The sequence below is a fragment of the Myxine glutinosa genome, chromosome 4 (genome assembly GCF_964187855.1).
Source record: "Myxine glutinosa chromosome 4, kmMyxGlut1.1, whole genome shotgun sequence".
NCBI classification, from domain to species: domain Eukaryota; kingdom Metazoa; phylum Chordata; class Myxini; order Myxiniformes; family Myxinidae; genus Myxine; species Myxine glutinosa.
In genome coordinates, this window is record NC_136264.1 from 133737872 (window position 1) to 133762643 (window position 24772).

Consider the following 24772-nt stretch of genomic DNA (forward strand, 5'->3'; position numbering starts at 1 on the left):
CCAATCAGTTTAGCCCATCATTTTGACAGCATTCCAATTCATGATATATACTTTTCACCTTTCAATAAAAATATATGTACCAACCAAATCTGTTTTCCTGAGCCTGGACCTGCATATGTACCAAAAATATATATATATACTGTTACGGATCGCGGATTAGATGTTATTTACCGAGCGGTGGTATTGCCGCGACCTAACAGTTCCCCCGATTCTTCCCCAACTCACCCGATTCCACCCGACGTTGACCAAATCGCGCTATGCTAAATCAATGATTGGAAAGGACACAACGACTGGGATAAATGAAACGACGCAAGGGGTACAGTTCTCAAGACCTCCGGAGGAGGATATAATTAGTGGTGGAGAAAAGGGGTAGATTACAAGGTAATGAGGTAAAGACACAGAAGAGATGGGCACTTAGTTAGTCTTATCTTATCCCTGACAGACCACAGACAAACGGAACAAGACTGACTTACACAGGGATTGATGGCAGGGAAGGACAGGTCGGTTGATAGCACAAGGTGCACCTTGGCTCAGGGACAGGATAAAGCACGGTCCAAAAGATGCAGGGAGGTGTCACAGCGCTCGGAGGTGGCGTCCTTCTCTCTCCAAGCTCAGCGCGCATCTGACGTCACCTCCCTCTTCCTGTGCATGCTCAGCGGGGAGTGACACGCCCTCGGCTCATTGGCTCCGCCCCAGATGGGATCGGTCCGCCGCTTCTATTGGGTGCGGGGGTTACCGGGCTCCGCCCTTGACGAGGAGCTGACAGCGAGCCCCGACTTGGTAACCCCGTCGAGCACATGCTCGATGGCGGCTCGTTGGAAAGGCATGGTGCCCTCCCAACACCCCCTACCAACCAAGCCGGAGTGAGGACGCGCACTCCCTGCGCCGCCGCCGTTGTTGTTGTTGTTGTTGAACCGTGAGGAAGAGCTGCGGGGAGGTATTGGGAGGTCCTAAACTTCCTAACGGTGCCATACAATCACATTCTGGTGCAACGAAGAGTCAGAATTAATGGAAACGAGTCCTTAACTGACATAGACTAAGAATAACTAGCAAGATGTCCTATAGTTGTCTACGTGAGATGCGGTGGACCTGGATGCGACATTTAATGGGGGAAATAGGGGGAGGTCGGGTCTACAGAGTGTTGTTTACAGAAAATGGGACTAGGGAATGGGGGATTGGGGATAGTTGGGAAGTATTGAGGAAATAGGGGAATATTTACAAGCGGATATGGATGTATGCAAATCCCATATCCGCAACATTGCACCCTTCTCTACCTCGGGGCGCCCCAACCCGATAAATTTTTACCTACGTTAGTGTGGCACTCAGATGTAGTTCCCTCTACTATTAACTCAACCCTGAGTGCGACAGTTTTACAGATGTTCACAAATGAGTAAATATGTCCCCCTGCGACGTTGCACCCTTCTCCTAACAGAAACACACCCACAGGATAACCGAATCGCAGAAAGCATCCTCAAACTAAACATACAGCCGGTAGGGAGCATTATTTACAATTGACGCTACTTTATTTACAAGACTAACCCAGGACCTGTGATTGTTCTTTCTGGGGGGAAGACAGTCTGCTCTGCATCAATGCACCATTAAAGCACCCAAAAACGCACCACTACACACCCAAGCACCAATCGGTGCAGTCACCATTGTTCATGAAAATAAAAACAACAACCCCTAACCCTGCAGGTGTCTCTTGCTCTTCGGCTCCCTCTGCTGGTTATTATTATTGTCTTCCAGTTGTTGTCTTTCTTTCATTTTCTTACTGGCGGCCTATTTGCAATAAAGTGTGCCCAACGTGTCCATTTTTATTTATTTATGGCCCACAGGGCCGACTAGTGTGGTTCACCTGTGGGGCATCGGTGCCCTGTGGCCAAGGTCCGCCAGCAAGATTTCGGGCCCTCATGGCCGGTTCCAGCAGAGGGGCCATGCCCCAACCCATGGGGTCCATAAGTGGTGCTCGGCCACAGACATGTGGTCCATAATGTGGTGCATCGATGCAGACAGCTGGTTCTGAGAGTGCCGGGCGCACAATGGCCGACTCACGCACGCTCCCCTCGGCACCCAATGGCGCACAGGTCATGTAGGAGACAAAAGAGACAAATGAGCGAGGGGTAAGGTCACAAGGGTACACATCAATAAGGCAATGCAAGGCGAAATGCGTACGGAGGGCGAAGTGAGAAAGCTCGTCCCTACCGTACGTCACCCCCCTGTCACCTACACTACCCTTGCCCTTACCCCATATGTACAAAATCGACACATTACCAATCCGTCGCTACTGTCACGTCTCCCCATATTTCCCCTATACCAAATTCGTCACCACAATCCCTCTATCCAAAATTTGCCATCACCCAATTCGTCATCAATCCTCATAAGGAGGAAGAGATGGAACAACAAAGCACAATGTCACACCCACGTCATGATGCGTCTCACATTCCAAACATCTGCACAATAAAATAACAAAACATGGCATGGTGTGGAGGTACGTCATCTCAGGTGAGTGCATGTAGATGATGCGAGGAGACTTCAATCCTAACTATCCTCTAAATGACATTAACACACTTTACACTACCCGGGGTCTTTCCCTGCCAATCCATTGGCCAACTTACTCTATGGGTTCTAAAAACCAATTCCCATTGACCAAACTGTGGTGCTTCTCAATTTGGGGTGTCACTCCCCCGATTCATCTCCCGGTGCCCTCGCACAATTTCTGGGCTGTGACGTGTAGCTCTCCCAGCAGGTCTACCCACCTGCACACCTCCACCACTGTAGTTGCCACCCGAGCTTACCTGCTCCTCACCCTAACCTAACTAACTGGGGAAGGCCCTCTCGCACTCTCACCCCCTCAGTGCCCTCTCTGGCACGGGCTGCCCGATCTACACCCGGGATCCTCAGGCACCCAATGACACTAACGGCTCCCAGAGCCCACCTGCGGCCTCACCTGGCCGACATCCTCACAGTGGTGGAGTGCCCAAACCAACTACACACACGAACAGGCTACACGCCCAGCCATTTCCACAACACTAATGCACCCATCCACAATACCATTCTGCAACCGCACCACAAATGCCAATATCCAACCACAATTTACCTATACCCTCTACCTAACACTTACACTACCCGCCCCGGGTACTCGTGAAAGGGGTCCACTCTTCCCCCATCCACACCTTCGCACCATGCACACCACTCCGTACCACTTACTCCATGTATTCCACACACCTGTACTTGCACACCTGTGCTCTCATACTTGGTGCCGCCTGCACCCTTCTCTCCCCCAAGCGCATTTGCGCTGATCCACACACTCGCTACTCATACACTGCTCCACCCACCTGTCCAGTTCTCACACAGCATCATCTCATCTAACTACTCCCCTCTGAAACTTGCGCTTCCCAGTCGTCCCTTTAAACTATTGCGCTCCCTCGTCATTATCATCCACGCTAAACTACCTGCGTCCCCAATACAGGTATCAGTCCCTAACTAAACCTTAACGTTACCTAAGGTCATCTTCGCTAGATCCCTAACAATATAACCTAAGCCACCCGGGCTAGTTTTCACTGCCATACACCCCATAAGCTATAGCGCATTTGCCCCCCCTCGCCGTGAGGGATGGTGGATTCCCCATCCCACCACATCGGGGAGGTCCCACTATCAATTTTGCTCGTCCAAATTCCAACCAATTCAAAAATTTTCCATTTACTGCCAATTCTACCCACTATTATAAATTTCGTATCGAATCACTACCATCATCATCAGTCCGCTATATCCTAGCCTCGGTGCGTCATGACATCATTAAACTCGGTTCGTAAAGCCGAGCAATGAATTCGGGTGGTTTGGTCGCCTGCAGGTTGAATCCGTCCGGCTTTCGGTTCAAGGGAGGTGGTTTGGTTGGACCGAGGTTCCACGCACCATCTCGGCGTGGCACCTTGCGGTCCCGGGCCCGATGGCTCAATCTCCCCCGGTTGGAAACCCGTCCCCACGAGGGGGCACCGTTCCGCTTCCTCCCACTCGCCCTTGGACCGGTCGCCTCGCCCGCCAAGGCCCGGACTCGACCGTGCGGGGCGGGGCCAAGCCCGATTCGGCAACGACGCTTCGAAGAGAAACGACGCAGCTTCGATCCGCGCCGGGCCCTGCATCCAACAAAGCACGCCGCGCCCCGAGCGCTCGCATCGGCTATCCGTCGCCCTAACCGCTAACCCGGTTACCGTCGATGCTTCACCTGCATGCTCACACGCATACGCTACCCCTTTCACCCTCACCAAACCCGGCGTTCCAACGCCGTCCGTACATTCCACCAACGCACTCCCTGTTACAAACCACACCTCTCGCGCACACTCTTGCGCACACTCGCCGCTCGCACACCTCGGTCCACACCTCTCCTCCGTTACGTCCTCCGTAACACTCACCATGGGCGTGCACTCTTGCATCCACCCACTAACGCGCTCGGATGGGCTCTCCCACACTCGCGCTACCACCAACCCAGGTGTGCTTCCTCGCACACCCTCTACCATTCCCAGCGTGCATTCTCGCACCCGCTCCACCACCAACTCACTCTCCGGGTCACTCTCACCCTCGCACGTACACTCCGTACACCCCGACGTGCATTCTCGCTCGCACTCGGTTTCACTCCCACACTTTATAACACACCCACTCGCCGACGCACACTTTTTCCTCACACGCGTGCCATTTCCACTCACACGGGACCCTTTACCAACGCCCAGGTGCCATATCGATCCCAATCGCGCGACAATTATTTTGTCGCCAAACATCCTCCTGCAAAATCTACCCGCACAATATACAGCACGACTCACCTGGGGGATCCTTTTCTCCACGCAACCTGCAAACTTCCATTCGGGTTAAGCACAGCATCGTGATGTGAGCAGGGACTTTGTACATAATCCATTTCTCCCTGCAATTCCCAGGCTACCTCCGTCATCTCCAATTTTAATTCCCAGCACTGCTTTTTCTTTATTAACCTCGGCGACCGCTGGCTTTAATAAAACACCCTCCTCCACCTCAGCGGTCGCCGGCTTTTCCAAACCCCGGGTCGCGATTTCTACCCCTGTCATTGTACCCGCGCTTTCCTCCGCTTCGCTCAACCAGCGCTTTTCGACCCGCGTTACCTCCTCGTGACCCCTGGGACCCTTTCGCCCAACTTGCGGTCTCTGTCCCTCTGCTCCCTTTCCTCCCTATCGGCCCTCATTCCGTTCGTTGTTGCTTCAATTTGGTTTCCCCATTGTTCCATTTTGGCTTCCATTCTATTACTCCATTTCTCCCCGTTTATTCTCAGCATCTCGGCGAATTGCGCCATGAAGTCTTGCATTTGGGCCACCGTTGGTAGTACAAAGGGTGCGGCCGCAGCTGCCCCCTCAACCACGTGCGCGAGAGCACCATTTTGTGCGTCTGAAGCCTCGTGCGCGAGGCCGCCATTTTGTGCGTCTGATACCCCCTCAACCACACCTTCTTTACTCTCCTCCACCATTTTCCCCACTTCTTCCCTGGGGTCCTGGGTCGATTCTACCCCACTCTCCTCTACCGGAACCCAGCCGTCTTGATCTGCCATAGCGCGACTTTCAAAATTCGTTTTTTTTTTGTTTTGTAAAACAAAATCAAATTTCGGTGACTTTATAATTTTGACCAAATTTTTGTCTGGATGTTTTTTTTTTTTAAATTTGGTTCGGGCCTCGAATCTCACTCCCAGACACCAATTGTTACGGATCGCGGCTTAAGATGTTGCTTGACCGAGCGGAGGTATTTCCGCGACCTAACAGTTCCCCCGATTCTTCCCCAACTCACCCGATTCCACCCGACGTTGAGCAAATCGCGCTATGCTAAATCAATGATTGGAAAGGACACAACGACTGGGATAAATGAAACGACGCAAGGGGTACAGTTCTCAAGACCTCCGGAGGAGGATATAATTAGTGGTGGAGAAAAGGGGTAGATTACAAGGTAATGAGGTAAAGACACAGAAGAGATGGGCACTTAGTTACAGTCTTATCTTATCCCCGACAGACCACAGACAAACGGAACAAGACTGACTTACACAGGGATTGATGGCAGGGAAGGACAGGTCGGTTGATAGCACAAGGTGCACCTTGGCTCAGGGACAGGATAAAGCACGGTCCAAAAGATGCAGGGAGGTGTCACAGCGCTCGGAGGTGGCGTCCTTCTCTCTCCAAGCTCAGCGCGCATCTGACGTCACCTCCCTCTTCCTGCGCATGCTCAGCGGGGAGTGACACGCCCTCGGCTCGTTGGCTCCGCCCCAGATGGGATCGGTCCGCCGCTTCTATTGGGTGCGGGGGTTACCGGGCTCCGCCCTTGACGAGGAGCTGACAGCGAGCCCCTACTTGGTAACCCCGTCGAGCACATGCTCGATGGCGGCTCGTTGGAAAGGCATGGTGCCCTCCCAACACCCCCTACCAACCAAGCCGGAGTGAGGACGCGCACTCCCCGCGCCGCCGCCGTTGTTGTTGTTGTTGTTGTTGAACCGTGAGGAAGAGCTGCGGGGAGGTATTGGGAGGTCCTAAACTTCCTAACGGTGCCATACAATCACATTCTGGTGCAACGAAGAGTCAGAATTAATGGAAACGAGTCCTTAACTGACATGAACTAAGAATAACTAGCAAGATGTCCTATAGTTGTTTACGTGAGATGCGGTGGACCTGGATGCGACATTTAATGGGGGAAATAGGGGGAGGTCGGGTCTACAGAGTGTTGTTTACAGAAAATGGGACTAGGGAATGGGGGATTGGGGATAGTTGGGAAGTATTGAGGAAATAGGGGAATATTTACAAGTGGATATGGATGTATGCAAATCCCATATCCGCAACAATACCAACCAAATCTGTTTTCCTGAGCCTGGACCTGCATATGTACCAAAATATATATATATATACCAACCAAATCTGTTTTCCTGAGCCTGGACCTGCATTGTTCAGTCCACCTGTTCCTTCAAGGCACATAAAACATGCAGGAATTTACAAGAACAACATCGTATCTCTCCCATTTCACAAATTATGTACGCAATTGTTTTCGCCTGTTCATTAAATTCCCATCATTTGTCATGCAATAATCCTAGATATTTGATTTTGAACAAAAGGTCCCCATGCAAATCACACAGAAAAGCTGGCATCTTTAACATTGATCATGAATTGGGACATTTCTGAGTCGTCACTCAGAATGTCTGCCAGATCAAAAAATACTCGCCCATTTCTGTGAGTGATGTCACTTATTTGCATCCTTTTGTCACAAATACATTTATTCATATGAAGGTCAGCTTCAACCACCATCCGAGTGAATGTTAGTTGTCAGCCTGTCTGTAAAACACCAACAAAGCATTTTACATTCACACCCAAGGTACAAGCAGCCTAATTTTAACAGGTGCACCTGTCTACTTGACCAAATGTCACGCACACCTGCAAACACAATATTTTCACCCATATCTCTGACGCACCATTTCAAAGCACACTCTGCCCCACACCAAAACTCACTCTTGATACTTCAAGACATGTACACACCAACGAACAACTGTTCACCACTACTTAAGTGAGTGAAGGCAGTTGGAATCACCGCTACAATGCGGACACCCGTGTTAACCTGTCAAAATCTAATGTTGACCAAACACATGCAACATCACCACTCTTCTGCAGAAGAGTGAGTGATTGTTCAGAACCACCGCTACAAAATGCGGACATCCGTGTTTATCTAGTCAAATCTAGTGGCAAAAACCACATTGACAAAAACACTCCTGGGGTATTTCACGCGATCAACCGTCTGGTATACCCACAAACCATATAACCTGGCCAAACACATAACCAATTAAACCAAACCAAACAAACCAACAAACAAACCAATTAACCAATAACACACCACACTGCAAATTTATGCAAGAACAGACAGACAGATGATGCAAATAGTTAACACAATGCACCACCCTGTGACCATAATACTCAGGAATCAAAATCTGTAATCAGTTCGTCAGATGCATTACCAAGCGACAAGGGGAAGAGGAGAGTACAGCTTTGTGCTCAAGTTTTTATTTTCCCAGGTCGTCCTAGAGTTAGCAAGATGTCACGGTCGCCATTTGTTAGGGATATTTTCCAACAGTAGTATATAATAGATGAACCAAAAAATTCAATGTCAGAAGAGTCACAAATTTTAATTCCTGAGGAAGATAACACTTTCTGTCCAAGAAATACACAGCAAGAAAACAATGACCCTTATCAAACCAAGGAGAGCATGGTACAATTCACAAAAACACACAAGGAAGATTTACAACAAATCCTCGATCAAAGTCCAGAGTGAAAATCCTGGTACAGTAGGGATGCACAAAGAAATATCATACTAAAGACCAGCATGCACAGTATACATTTAACATACAGAATCAACCAGCCAAGTGAAGTATCCTGGCTATTTGGTCATTCGTTCTGATTTTTTATACAGTTTCAAGTGGGAGGAGCAAGTGGAGGGGGGAGGAGCGAAGAGAAGGGAGGAGAGCAATAGGATTGGTTGGGCAAAGTTTGGGTGGGAGGGGACAAGTGGAGGGGGGAGGAGAGCAATAGGATTGGTTGGGCAAAGTTTGGGTGGGAGGGAGTAGGTGTCGAGGTGAGGTTGCCTCCCGCTGAGAGCAGGTTTGCATCCCAAATTCTTTCTGCTTTTCCATTGTCTCCTGCAAAACACCTGGAGCCCTGTCTCTCTAATCCCTTCAAGAACATCTGAAGGTCATTCTCAGTGAAGTGGATATAACAAAGACCACTTACTTAATTTTAACAATATTACCCTTAGCCACAACCAAATAATTAAAGCGCCTCCATTATTATATCATATTACGAATTAACACACTAGCAACATGGGTTTTTTGATGTCATGTTAAAACTTCAAAATAAAACAGTCACTTCAATAGCTATGGCAATCCCCATCCTTTTTCAATCTGCAAACTCATCTTTTCCCTCATAGGTCAAATCCTACTGCAATCCCACAAAAGATTCCACTGAGAAGCCGAGAGCCCGAGAGGGCTAGCCTCCATTGATTTTTCTATCGGATTTTTCATATTTCAGACCAACCCTTATCAAATACTAATAAGCTATTTTGATTCAGTGCTTAATTATCGTTCTTGTTGAGAGATCCTCCTGAGAACACTGGCAATTTCATAAAACTTCCACCAAATAACTCCAAGTAAGAAAGAAAAAAGCGTCCGCTGAACTGCCGTTACAACGTTCAGCGCAGAGCGATTTATCCGTTTTCATTGTTTGACTTTGCAATAATTACCAAGTACTTTACTTATCTAGTTCAGACCATGCTGAGTCGATTACTCAGTTACAATGGAATCTTGCTTACCGAGCAGATTGGTGAGCAAACCTTGATGATCTAGTTAGACATTGTGGCACCAGTTGCATTATTTAATTATTTACCAAGAAAACAATATCTTTTCTCCAATTTGCTTATATAATTCAATAAGACACTCGATCCAACATCACATTACCTTCCAAAAACACATCCCATCTGTATTACATATTCCCCTATCTATATAATAATAGCATAAGGACTCGACTTTGTTATCCCTTTTACGCCGCACCCAGTGACCCGATGCCCACGGCACTAATGGATTTACGATCTACGAACCGCGCTCTTTGTTTATCACGTACAGCCATACTCGAAAAATCTGAATTAGCCGACGTTGGGGCCCAAAAGCATCCGATTAACTGCCGATACGACGCCATCTTACGACGCCATCGTATTGCCGTCTGCTGGGCGAAGGCGAAGCAAGCCGTCCGCTGATTGGGCAGGCGAAGGCGAAAGCAAGCCGTCCACTGAGTGGACAATCCAGAGCATGCATTTGTGCCAGTGTCGGCGATCGTTGTTCATATACGCACTCTTCATTCTCATCTTTCTTCCTAACTCTTACTCGGACAAGCAAATCCCCTATGCCATCCATAATGGTACACTCTATCCATACACCACATCCTCCCTTCCGTGGATGATCCACGGGTTTCGGCTAGTTTGTAATAATGTTCCATCAGTCATTGGTGACAATTTACTCTCCTCGAGCCACGATTCTGGGCAGTGCCGGAGATACCTTGCCAACTGCAGGGGGGTCGCAAATTGGCATGGAAACCACAAAAAAAAAACACCCGCAGACTAGGCTAGGAATGGAGGGTTGAGGCTCATAGAAATTGCTTGCTTCATAAATTTACACTTCCACAGGACTCAAGGTGTCCGGTCAACACATCCTTCAGGAACTGATCTAGTTTGCCCTCAGACTCATCCATCACTCCGCAGAGTTTTTCAAACATGGCGATGTTCCCAAGATTGACTTTCCGACGCCAATTCTGCAGTTTGGATATGAAGGCCCGTAGATTGTCTTGAAATAGGAGAACGTGTGTTTCCCTTCCCTGAAATTTCAAATTCAGCTTGTTCAGCTGGTCGAAAATGTCCGCCAAGTACGCAACCCATTTATGCCACGTTTCATCATCGAAGTGAGCCAGAAGATCTCTCTTTTCTTGCACTTCCAGAAAGAACCTGATTTCGTCTTTCAACTCGAAGACACGATTCACAACATTCCCTCGCGACAACCAGCATACAGCCATGTCGAAGAGAAGGACCTCATGGTCAGCATCCATGTCTTTGCAGAGTTCTTTGAATAGACGAGTGTTGAGTGCCCCAGCCTTCACGTAATTCACAATTTTGATCACAAAATCGAGCACTTCCTGCAGAGTGGAGGGAAGCGTCTTGCTGGCGATAGCATATCGGTGGATCATGCAGTGGATGCCCTTAGCTTGGGGAGCCAGCTCCTTCACTCTTGTCTGGAATCCTGACTTCGATCCGAGCATAGCTGGTGCTCCATCCGTACAAACCCCGCACACGTTTCCCCATTGCAGACCTTCGGTATGAAAAAAGGTAGACCTTTTCCATGACGTCAACAGCTTTTGTAGTGGTTTCAAGTGCACTACAGAAGAGGAATTCTTCTTCTTTGATGTCATCTGAATGAATGTACCTCACGAAGACAAGCAACTGAGAACATGAACTCACATCTGTTGATTCATTGAGTTGAAAGGAGAACAATGGAGAATCTTTGATATCATCCAAAAACCTGCTCTTTCACATCCATTGACATATGAGAAATACGCCTCTGAGAAGAGTATTATTCGACAAAGATACTTGCTGCATCTTCTTCGCGCTGGCTTCCCCGAGAACGAGCTTCACCATCTTCAACATGCAGGGTTTGATAAGTGTCTCTCCAATGGTGTGAGGCTTTTTGTGTTTGGCAATTTCCAATGCAACTTCATATGAGGCCTCCACTGCTGCTGCACTATGTTGCTGAAAAGACCCACAAGCATCGAGCTTTTGACGTTTGAGAAGAAGCTCATGGCGTTTGAAGAACTCCAAATCCTTCTCTGCGTGTTCTGGATGCTTCGTCTTTCGGCGACGCTTGATTTTCGAAGGTTTCATCGACTCCGCACTCAGGACAACATGGCACAAGACGCATTGTGGTTTCTTGACGCCGTTGTTGGCGAGTACTGTGGTGAAGCCAATGTTGAGGTAGTCTTCCGAGTATTTGCGCCTTTTAGCCATTGCTTCAGGTCTGTAAGTACAAAAACCCGGAAATAGACTATGTTCATCTCATATCGGCAACACATCGAAAAGAGCGAGCGAAAACTATAGCCAACTCCACCGGCACATTATGTTGTGTGTTCTAGGTATCAGCGAAATGAAAGTTTTGGTAATGTTCCCTTCTCCCAAGGCTATCAAGTTCTCCCAAGGCTTCTCGACCCCCCAGCCCACCCTCCGCGACCCCCTGGGGAGTTGCGACCCACAGGTTGGGAACCCTTGTTTTTTTGATATACAAAGCTGCAGAATAAGTTGCAGTTTTTGAAACTTATCTTTATAAAGCCATGTCTATACAAGTCCCCTCCTGGGCCCAATGAATGTTCTTGTGCCAAGCACTCAGCATTTGTGAGCCATATGCAGTAGGACAAATTGTTTTAGATATACAAAGCTGCAGAATAAGTTGCCGTTTCTGTAACTTATCTTAATAAAGCCATGTACCAAGTTTCAGTTCAATGTGTTAAATGGCAAGGGGAAAAGTCTGGAAAACTGAGCCATGTATAATGTGATCTTTTCTAAGTCCGAAAAAGGCATAGCTCTGTGGGAAAAATTGGCAAAACGTCCCAAAACGCAAACTTGTTCTGTAATACCAAATACTAAAGCTACAACCACATGTACCTATAGTCCAGGAGTCATTTCCTGTAAAGGGCTTAAAAATAGGTGTTAATTCAACCCATACCACATACAAGGTTTGATTGCATTTCCTGTCGAGAAACCTTTCTGCAACGTGTCGAGGGTGGGTGACACCAGATTGTGGTATAACATTTATATGAGTCAATATTTGTAATTTGGGTCGGCTCTTGTCATTTTGTTTTATCATTTTTTTTTTTTTGAAAAGGGTTGGGTGATAGGGTCATTTATATAGCTCTATTTTTCTAACCAGGACTTCCATCTTCGCTTCTGACATTAATCCTCTTCTGCTCGAATGCTTTAACCAGGAAATCCTTCCTCTTCTCCAATGGTTTGATCTCAGATCAATTTGGATTCAGACCAGGCCATTCTACTTTGGACATGCTGCTTTCTGCTGTCTCAACAATGGATGGAGGTCCTCAACGCCAGACAGGAAATCATAGCCATCTCCCTTGACAAATCTCGTGCCTTAGATATGGCCTGGCACCCCACCCTGCTCTCCAAACTCTCTTATGGTATCCATGGAGAGCTCCATGCATGGCTCGTGGACTTGCTCTTCTGTTGTAGTCAACGTGTGGCTCCGAATGGGTTTCTCTCATCTCCTCTTCCTGTCCAGGCTGGAGTTTCTCAAGGCAGTGTTTGGACCCTGTGCTTTTTCTAATCTTCATAAATGATCTCTCCAATTCTCTGGAAAATGTTGTCTATCTTTTTTCTGATGACTCTACCCTCTGCCGCTCCATCTCTCATCTCTCAGACCGGCAGGCAGCAGCCTGTTCACTCTCTGCAGACCTGGACAAAATCATAAACTGGTCAAACAAGTGGAACATGTCTTTCAATCCTGACAAATCTCACACTCTCACTATGTCTCTCCAAAAAGACCGACTGGACAACCCTCCCATCTACTTTCTGAACAATCCTCTTCAAGAAGTTCCCTTTCACAAATCCATTTGTAGTGACTGCAAACGTACTGGAGGTTAAATATATATCTTATATATGTTAAAGTAGCGGCAGTTTTGTGTCCGGGCGTCGTGCTGCGTCATTACGTATATGATGTCATTACGGCGTAAACACCCGCTCACTTCAAGAGCGGCAGGAAAGGTCATTCCTCTTTGGGGTACATAGATTACAGTCTCTATGATCGGGTCTCAATAACATTGGCTGTGTCATCATTTACCCAGTTTCTTGTGGAGAGATCGCCAAGTTGTTAAAGCATTCGAGCAAGCACTCAATTCAAACCCCTTAAGAAATGGCTGGTTTGGCAAGCGCTAGCTAGCTGCTTGGTATATGAGCACACCTTTGTAAACAACAACAACAACAACATGCATTTTAAAGGCCATTTTCCCTACTAGAGCGGGGGTTAGCCTTGCGGTCCCCATGACAATCTTCTCCATTTTGCCCTATTTTCTGCATCTCTCCTTGTTAACCCCGTTGCCCGCATTTCTTCTTCCACCATCTTTAGCCAAGTCTTTCTAGGTCTTCCCCGTCTTCTACTTCCTTCTACATTCATTTACATCACTCTTCTCAACCAGTCACTTTCATCCTTCCTCAACACATGACCAAACCATCTCAACCTGTTCCTCTTCACAGCATCAATCACAGGCTCTATTCCCATCATCTTTCGCAATTCATCATTTGTCTTCCTCTCTCTCAACGATACTCCACACATCCGTCGAACCATTCGCATTTCCACCCTTTCCAACCTTCGTTGCTGCTCCACGTTCATTACCCATGTCTCGCTCCCATAAATCATAACACTTCTCACACATGCAGCATACACCTTTCCCTTCAGCTTCAACGACACTCCCCTCATCATCAGCACGCCACTCAATTCCCAAAACTTCTTCCATGCACATCTCACTCGAGCAACCGTTACCGAGTCTGATCCACCTTCTCCATTCAGCATGTCTCCGAGGTAGCAAAATGTTTTCACACCTTCCAGCTTCACGCCGTCTCGAAGATCCAACTCAACATTTCCTCCATCTGCAGCTCCCTCTGTGCACACCTTACATTTGAATGTAGCTGCCACACTGGTTAATGACCCTCTCAGACCACTACATTTTTGATGAACCCACTCGGCGCACATTGTACACTGAATGGAGTTCACTCCGACACCCTTCCTACACACAACACAGGGCCACTTCCCAGTTCTTTCCACCTCACCACATGCTTTACCACTTGCCATCACCTTCGTCTTTCCGATATTCACCTTCAGACCTTTTGTCTCCATACATTCCTTCCACGTGTTCATCTTTTCCTTCAGTCCATCCATACTTTCCGCAATCAACACCAGATCATCTGCATACAACAACTCCCACGGTAAACCCTCCTTTACGTTCTGAGCCAGCACCTCCATCACAGCTACAAATAGTAGTGGACTTAGTACCGACCCCTGATGCACTCCCACCTTCACCTCAAACTCACCACTGTTCCCGTCCTTCGTCCTTACAGCTGTGCGCGCTCTTTTGTACATTGCCATCACTACTCTGATCAACCATTCCTCCACTCCTAACTTCCTCAATGCCCATGTCAATACTTTGCATGGAACCCGATCGAATGCTTTATCCAGATCAACAAACCCAATAAACAACTTCTTCCTCTTCTCCATGTACTTCTCCTGCAACTGCCACACAATGAAAAGCGCATCTATCGTTCCTCTTCCTGGCATGAATCCAAACTGCATTTCGCCGATCTTCACTTTCTTCCTTATCCTCCTCTCCAACACCCTTTCCAATACCTTCATTCCATGCTCCAATAACTTTATCGCTCGGTACTAGCCACACTCCAGAGGGTACTCAGTTCCCAAGCCACTGGAATGCGGCCTTCTTTCACCACCAGATTACAGATCTCTGTCATTCTCTTCACACCCCAACTTCCTGCTGCCTTCAACATATCTCCCACAACTCCCGTCGGCCCTCCCGCTTTTCTACTCTTCATTGCTTTTATCGCTTCCTCAACTTCCTTCTCAGTTATCTTCTCTGCCGGTCCTAAAACTGGGTTGCTCTCTATGTTGCCATCCCATTCATTCTCTGTATTCAACAGCATTTCCATATGTCTTTTCCATCTTCCTTTAATTCCATCTGGGTCGACAACGATTTGTCCCACTTCATCCTTCAAGCAACTCACCCCCATCACATCACACCTCTCTTTCGCTATCTGCTTTGCAATCCTGAATACTGCTTTCTGACCCTCTTCCGAATCCAAGCGTTCTCCAAACATTTTCCTACATGCATCCTGCGCCTTTGCTACCTCTTTCTTTGCAGCCTTCCTGGCTGCCTTATAACTTTCATGCTCTGCTGTTTCTGCTCCCGTACCCTTCGCCTTCTGCCACTCCTTGAACTTCTTCCTCTTCTCGTCAATCCTCTTTCCAACTTCATCATCCCACCACCATGTTTCCGAGTGCCTCGGTGGTCCTTTTGTCCATCCACATACCTCACCAACGGCTCCCAAACCTTTGTAAAGTGGGGTATATAGATTACAGTAGATCTTTGCTCAGTTCTGTAAATAAAACTTACCTCATGGATGTCAGGATTCTTCATCAGATTGAACCTATATAATGCCTTTTTGAGTAGAAAAGTTTATCATTATGTTTGGTTTAAGGTGAATGTATTTGGACCATTTTCTCAGAAAATGCTGTTTAGTTCATGAACAACGAGTATTTCCTCCAATATTTAGCAGAATCAAGCTTGTTTTTCTTTTCGGATGATGCCTGGAGCTAACCATTTCACGAGTTCGGTTTATCCAGACGTGATTAAGTGGCAGTCAGTGGTTTGTTCTTTTCAGCTGGTGTATTGTGTTATGCCTGCTATGTTCAAATGAATCAGCATTGTATTACTCTGTTGCAGGTATGATTAAGAGATATGACCAGTAGACACTCAGAAGGTGAAGCCAATGACACTTGCTGCACCATACCAGCTCCGCCACTGACAAAACGAAGGAAAAGAACAAACTACGAAAAATGTGTTCTTTGTCAAGAATATATGGAGGTGGTTCTTTGAAAGGCAAAAACGTCTTCCATAGAGCCTCTGATTTCTGCACTAGGCCAGATTTAGGCAGGATGAGCGCTATGAGCATTTGCTGCCAGATTTAGAGGCATTGAAAACTTCAGATGTATACTGGCACTTGAATTCTTCGGAAGCATCAGGATCTGGCATGACAGACGCAAGCCAGCCAGGGAGACAATCGAGATCTCAGTCAAATGTCATGGGCTGGGTCAGGTGCCTGTTCTGCAAAATTAAGTCTCACAAAAAGGTGACGGGAATGCTGAATGTTAGCACATTTGATTTTGTCAGTCAGTTTGAAGCCCAAGCTGATGAAGCTAAGCTGCATGTGCTTCGTGATTTGACCAATGACCTTGTGGCTGCAGAATCCAAATATCGCAAGGTGGTATGCTGTTCAATCTACACCAGCAAGACGAGCATTGTGCTGCTTTTAAGGACAGTAAATATGAAGACAAATATGCGATTGCTTTTGATGAACTGCTTAACGATCTTAAACCTGAATTAAAAGCTGGCAAGGCGTATTATATGGACAGCCTTCACAACAAATACAAGTCTCTTATTGAGGTACAAGGTATCAAACATAAGGCAGCAAAGTACACAAAGCAGCATTTGAAGCTCAGAATGATGAGGCATTGTGAAGAAGAGGTAGTATTTCACCAGCCCCACATTATAACACAACCAGAACTGGTGTAGAGCAGTTATATCTCTCTGCAGGATGTTCTGAATGCATCTTTTAAACAAGCATCAACTCGTCTGAACCTAGTGCATCCACACGTGATGAAAGAGAATGCGACAACACAGAATGGACCTGGCTTTTGTATTGCACTGCGATGCTGATCAAAAGTGATATTGCTCAGTGTAATTGAATCCTTATAAAACCTAGCAATACCACAGATTTGAATCTTGCCTCAGCCAAAACTATTATTCCAGACGGCTTATATTGGTTCCTGCATTGGATTATTTCCGCCGATGGCAGTGATGATGCTTGGAACCTTCCTCCAGAATGCAGAAATCGGTCAGATGAGAGAAGGATCCTCATGGTTGCACAATGTATTTGCATTGCTCGTCACATGTAAAGTCAAGACCCCCAAGAACACATGTCTTGCCATGGCAGGATGCCAGATACCCAGATAAAAAGCACTGATCACTTTACTAAACAAAGTGGGTTGCTGTTCCTCCTACAATGAGAGAGGCCATTGATACTTGGTTAGCAAAGGAGATTCTGGTAAAGTCAGAAGAACAGGGGGTTGTCATTCCATCTATCATCTCTCTTTGTGCCCTCATTCAGATGGCTGGTGACAATAATGACATCGATGAGGATACTTTAGATGGGAAACACAAGACATGCCACTACTGTTGTGTTGTACCAAGGAGGACAATTTGGTCCCTAACCAGAGTGCACACCGTCAGCTGACCATTCTCAGAGAAACATCTCTCAATAGTGCAATGATGACGCAAGCTATGCACGAGTTCAGCACCCATGGCAAAAGACCCAGTATTAAATATTCTGTTGGCAAGGCATGTAAAGACTGGGTACAGTGTTTAGAGCACATATAATCATCAGGCAGTCTGATGGACCTGGCATCGGCTCTTACCAGGCTTTGTCCAATTAAATAATTCACCGTTAATTAGATATGTAATACTCAGTGTTATACAGTTAAAGTAATTGCAATAATAGATCTGAAGGCTGGAGCAAAATCCCTCCCCCACCCACTCGAACCTCACAAGATGCTAAACACCCCAGAATAACCTGATTCATGTGTGATCAATATCAGCATGGTGTAACATTGGTCTGTTCCATTTGCACGTCAGTTATGTTGGATTGCCAGCATTATTGCAAGAGAAAATTGTATTAAATAACAACAATATGACCTCATCGCCCCCATTTCAGACACTTTTTGGGAGCTGAATCCCACCACAGATATTGGCCTGCAGAAAATAAGTTGTACCACTATCTGGAGTGACACCCACCCAGTAAATATTCCAGAAGGGTTGCCCTAACAGAATATGCCACCAAACCTTGTATGTGGTGTGGGTTGAGTGAGACCTTTTTTCACAGGCCTTGCTCCTGGTCCACACGTTTCAGTTTAATATGTTAGAGGTTATGGAAAAAAGTCTGAAAAACCACAGGTGGGATAGACGGGCGGATGGATGGACAGATGGACAGATAGACAGATAGACAGACAGACAAACAGACAGACTGAGAGCAAACCTAGAGTCCCCTCTGGTGAAACCGGTAGTGGACTAATAAACAAAAACGCAAGACTTTTATTTTACCTTTTAAGTTTATTCCAAAACAGTGAGGTGGGTGAGGGTAAGAATATTACGTACTCCACCGTAATTAGAAAACACAAGACTTAGCTCGGGATGATGATGATGCTGTTGGGGTGGGGAGGGGTGGAGATTAGAAAAGATGCGGATGCAGAACTTATGATTGCTGTTGAATCATTGGGATCTTGTTGAGGCTGCATTGCCACATAAGAGAAGGGTAGGCCAATCCTTAGCCGACTTGAACCCCGGAGCAGATCTTTCCTGCTTGGACAGGAAGGTATCAGATGGCATTCTCTTCCAGAATAATCATGTCTCGTTGGCGTTAAAAACCTTCTCCAGCATAAATCCCTTCACCTTGATCAGTCATATGACGGTGGGTAGTTGCGGTGGGTAGTTTTTCACAGCATCATGGCCTGCCGATGCTGCTTCTCTGACTAATTTTACACGATGGAGGCTGAATCCTCTTTTGAAGCTCTCAAACTATCCCGTGCTTGCATGGAACTTCTGGGTAGCCATGGTTAAACTGGAGCCTTTGGCCCTGGGTGTCTCGTGGAAACGTCGGTAAATCCTCAATGATATCTCCTGTATCACTGATCCACTCAGGCACTTTTTTCTGTGTTTGGTCTTCGATCCAAACATTAAAGGCTTTTTCCATCCTTTCTGTATAAGGATCATGGGACTGGAATGAGACGTTTGCGCTTTGCGGTGAACTGGCAGCAACACTTGCATGTATATTTGACTCGCTTTTATGGATATGACACACATTGATCCCGTAATGGCAGATGCCGCACTTTAACCTCCAGCCAACCTATCTAACCACTCGATTTTTTTCCACCAACATCATAACCTTTCTCTGCCTTATGGCACAACTAATTTTGTCCATCGTTTTACATGCGGGCACCATTAAAAGCGGTGCACAAGAAACAACAAAAGGCTCGTAATGGGAGGTAATCATACATGTGGATGCAAACGATGACTAATCTCAGCTCAAAAACTATGATGGGCCAAAATGAAATCCCACGATAAATAAATCGGAACACAATAGTTTGCCTCCGAGTGGTCGAAACCTGCGTGCGATATTCAAGCCTGTGATATTTGAGGATTCACTTTACTGAGTTTATGAGCAGAGGTTGTATGAACAAAAACATGCATTCACACCTAACAACAAACAAGTGTACATCTGTGATGTTCAAGCTTGAATGAAATTGATCAAGTGTAATAGATGAAGGAATGATTGCTGAGTGGTGGTATGAAAGGGTGATGATTGTGTAATAAATGATGGGATGATGTAAGCGCTGAGCTCATCGGCCTGTTTGAAGCAGCCCATGTGCTGAACACTGTGGCCTAGTTCGGTCGACCGGGCGCACTGAGCTATGCGACCTGATTGGGGCGGGCCTGTGTGTTGAGCCTTGTACCATTTTCTGGCCAATCGTTTGCATTGTACAGTGCTTGTGAATTTGTCAAGTATTCCACCACTCATTTTGCTGATATAACTGTGTTTTATCAAAATTTTATCATAGAACTACAGATTTTAATTGTCAATAGCCTCACCTGTTCCCAAAGCAATGGGAGAGGCTATTGTAATCGGTCTGTTTCGGTGTGAGTCCCCACGCAGATCAATGTTTATGTACACTGTTCATTCTCAGATCTGAAGGTAATCTACAAACCTGACATACCATTTGGCTCGATATATAAAAGCATTTTTTTTTTTTTCCAATTATGAACTTGGAATAATGTCTAATTTACTATAAACAAGTGAAGAGGCATTCTACAAGGTTTACGGGTGTGATTATCGTGCCTGGCAGGCTTTAGGTACAGTTCAATAAAGTTCTTAAATATAGGCATAACATTTTTTGTTTAATTTAACGTTTTAACCACAAGTTTATTTTATACCATTATTATGGAATACAGTGGAACCTTGACTTACGAGTGCCCCAACTTACGAGTTTTTCGAGATACGAGCCGTCGCTCGGGCGGTTTATTGCTTTGAGATGCGAGCCGAGATCTGAGTTACGAGCTTTCGCCACCCGGTCACGTGGTTATCTTGCCGTGCAAGTACAGTATCTCTGCCGTATAGCGCTGCATTTTTGTTTTCGCATGTTGGTTATTTTGAGTTTATGCCACCAGGTGGGTTCCGGTCACGTGGTTATCTTGCCGTGCAAGTACAGTATCTCTGCCGTATAGCGCTGCATTTTTGTTTTCGCATGTTGGTTATTTTGAGTTTACGCCACCAGGTGGGTTCCGGTCACGTGGTTATCTTGCCGTGCAAGTACAGTATCTCTGCCGTATAGCGCTGCATTTTTGTTTTCGCATGTTGGTTATTTTGAGTTTACGCCACCAGGTGGGTTCTGGTCACGTGGTTATCTTGCCGTGCAAGTACAGTATCTCTGCCGTCAACTTGTTCAGAGTGCCGGCGATAGCTCGCCTTCTCTTTGTGGAAAACACGGTACTGAGAAGAAGAAGAGGATGATGTGCTTGGATATAAAACACGCAATCGTCGAAAAACATGAGCGAGGTGTCGAGGAGGACGTATATAACGGCAGAGGAGAAGAGCATGCCAGGCCACAACTTGTGGATATAAAACACGCAATCGTCGTGTTTTATATAAAACTTGTGCTTGGATATAAAACACGCAATCGTCGAAAAACATGAGCGAGGTGCCGAGGAGGACGTATATAACGGCAGAGGAGAAGAGCATGCCAGGCCACAACTTGTTCAGAGTGCCGGCGATAGCTCGCCTTCTCTTTGTGGAAAACACGGTACTGAGAAGAAGAAGAGGATGATGTGCTTGGATATAAAACACGCAATCGTTGAAAAACATGAGCGAGGTGTCGAGGAGGACGTATATAACGGCAGAGGAGAAGAGCATGCCAGGCCACAACTTGTGGATATAAAACACGCAATCGTCGTGTTTTATATAAAACTTGTGCTTGGATATAAAACACGCAATCGTCGAAAAACATGAGCGAGGTGCCGAGGAGGACGTATATAACGGCAGAGGAGAAGAGCATGCCAGGCCACAACTTGTTCAGAGTGCCGGCGATAGCTCGCCTTCTCTTTGTGGAAAACACGGTGAGATCCTTAACATCCAACAACTAATGGGACGCAAACGGGGCGCCCAGTTTAGCGGTACACACATTGATGAATCACCCTGCCTGTGATTCACCCATGACAGGTTATAGCTGGGTCGGGATTCAAACCCAGGCTGGACAGTTTAGACTTTAGAGTCAAGTGTGCGTACCTCCAGTCCAGGCCATCCTGCCAACTTGTATGCTGCATACAGGTGAAATATAAAGCGCGAGATATTTTTATATATACTGTATATTTAAAAAAAAATTGGTGTGGTTTTTGGCGGGCTGGAACGGATTAATAGCATTTCAATGCATTTTAATGGGGAAATTTGATTTGAGAAACGAGCAATTTGAGTTACGAGCTCGGTCACGGAACGAATTAAACTCGTAAGTCAAGGTTCCACTGTATATCCAAATTATCCATGCTGTGCATATCAGTGAATGAGTGAGTCTGCACAGGTTATCGGATCTACTGCAATCTATATACCCTGCCATGGCTATGCATTATATGCAGTGTTGTTTCAAATGTGTTTATTTTAATGCTGTTTTCATTTTTTCAGGAATGTTTGGAGAAGGAACAGCTGGTCACCTGCTCCCAACTCCACATCCTTACCCCATCAACCCATTGTTCACAAGTCAGGTGAGTCGTTTGGAAATTAATTTGGGGTTTTAACCCCTTTTAACAAATTTGTGTTGATTGTCGCAAGTCGTGTTTGTTGGAAGTCGTGTTTGTTGGACTTTTCTCTCCAGTTGGACTTTGCTTTGGCCTCTCGCCTGCCCCACAGTGGTGCTTTCCACTTCGCCATGCTGCAGCAGCATTTGAATCAGAGTAAGTTGATTTTGATGCTTTGCTGCAAGTGGGTGTATATATTGGGATGGTGAAGCTTAAGTGCCAAATAATGTATGTTTTTAACATTTATTTGGGTAACACACAGGGTAACATGCAAAATGTGAAATAGTGGGTGATGCTTGGCTTCTTTATTCTCATGGTTTGTGAGTTTTCCTAATATATGCATGCAGTGTATCCAATGGGGTATTTTGTTTGTATGTATTGTTCCTATTTTATGGCTGAATATTACATACTGTGTATCCAATCTTGGAAACTACCAAGTTCTTTGATCTTCATCCACACCTTTTCTCTATTAGCAAGATATTTCCAAAGATCCTGATGACCCAAAAGATTCCAAGGACCCAAAACACCTAAAAGACCCAGAGAACCCAAAGGGCCCAGAGGACCCAAAGGACCCCAATTACCCAAAGGATCCAGAGGAATCAAAATACCCCGAGGACTCCAAAGACCCTGAGGACCCCTCATTATTATTATTTTTTAATATTTAAAATTGAATTCTGAATTCAGTTTTATTAAGAGGACATCATGGGTCACGTGTCAGATGAAAGCAGGGTTGTATCAAAGTGGGGCAGATTGGATCCCAATCATAACTTCCCACAGTTATAAGTGGTCGAAACGTGCTTGTCGCAGGTGGCCTGTCTAGTTAGTATTAATATTGTTTTGTAACAACATTAATATTATGCTATTACTCGTATAATTATTGTTATTATTTTTATTATTACAAGTGGCCTTGGAAAAAATGCCACGATTAGTTATATTAACACTGATATACACCTTAACATGGATGTCACCCAAGGTGGAAAACCCCTTTGGGGAGCAGTCAAATTAAGTCGCTACAACCTCCATTGTGTGACTCTTAGTTCTCCTGTCAAGTTTGATTGGGATTGGATAAGTAACGACTGAATGCATTGTGGTCAAAAAGACAGACACCAAATTGTGTATTTTAGTACGATTATACAATCACTAAGCACCCCAACCTGTTGAACGCCATATACGCATGCGCAGAGTGAGAAACTCTGCCGTAAAATTCACTCTCTACCGTAAAACTCGGTCTGCTGTAAAGTCTGTCGTGTACTCAAAAGTTTCACAACTTGAAAGGATTCCACGAAAAGAAAGCAAACTCTATCACTATGCATAGTAATAGGAAGGGAAACTAGGGTGGGCGGGACTTCGCTTGTCAATCAACATTATGGGAGTGGGGCTGTGGTGACACGGGTCAATGACACCTAAATGGCTGTGGTTAATGGCTTAATACCACGTAGTCCAACAGTGGAGACAACAGAAAACCACTTTTGAAGTCAAGTGTGGTTAATATTTGAATACACAATTGCATACAGTCCGACAACCATTGTTGCTCGACACATGATAATTGTCTATATACATGTATATGTAAAACTGAAAATCACAGAAGTCTCGGTTGACTCGTGTGAGTGCGTCTATTAATTACATAACGTTTGAATGTGAGGCCTGCACTGTACTTCTACAGTATGAAGTTTTTAATTACGCAGCATTGCACTATGAGTACATCTATTAATTACATATTATTGCATCGTAACTACGTCTCGACCTTTCAATTTAACCTTAAGATCTTTCAAACCTTTAAACCTTCAGACTGTTGCCTCCTTTGGAGTAGTTTAGACACATTTACACCTTTTCAGACCTTTCACCTTTACATCATATAGACCTTTCATTTGCAGTCGATGACCTTTCGTTAAGTAAATGTGCAAACTCCACCTAAATGTGAGGGTGGGCAAACGGTTATCTGTATATATAAACCAAAAAACATGGGTGGTGAAATCTCGGCCCAGGTGATGCCCCGGTGGACCTATGTGAGAATGTCTATTTATTATGTGCTGTTTGAACGTAAGTTGGGCCATGAGTACATCTAATTATGTATTGTTAGCAAAAGTATCCATCCCCAGTGATGGGAAAAGTTTAAGTTAATCTATCAATTAAAATTACTGTATTGCATGTACTTTTAAAAGGTTAATTGTGTTGCACACTTGGTTTTATTCAAAGCCAAAGCTCTGAGCTACTTTACCGCCCACCACAAAATCGTGGTGCAACATTGGGTGGCAGAGGTTTGATTTTTCTAAGAGGGCAAAATCTAGCTATTTTAAATGGTGTTGTTCCATGAAGATCTGTATTAAATGTAAATTAATTCAGATGTTTTTGTTGATTTTAAAGATTACTGAAAGGGACAATTATTAAGAGTCTGAAAATGCAAAGCCTGTCCACATCCGCTTTGTATTCAGACTTCTACCTACCCTATGCTAAACATGATGAAAACAGGAAAAAAAAAATAATAATAATAAAGATTTGACGATTTTGGTGATCTTGAC

At 45.6% G+C, this 24772-nt stretch overlaps 1 protein-coding gene across 1 annotated transcript in view; it reads left to right on the top strand.

Annotated features, from left to right (window-relative positions):
• The window catches only part of EIF4ENIF1 (eukaryotic translation initiation factor 4E nuclear import factor 1), a gene marked incomplete in the record, with an annotated part of 85244 nt that overhangs the window by 51796 nt on the left and 8676 nt on the right, over positions 1-24772 (top strand). The window contains 2 exon segments of the mRNA XM_068113493.2: positions 22141-22220; positions 22331-22409. Of these exon segments, the coding sequence (XP_067969594.2) occupies positions 22141-22220; positions 22331-22409 (159 nt within the window).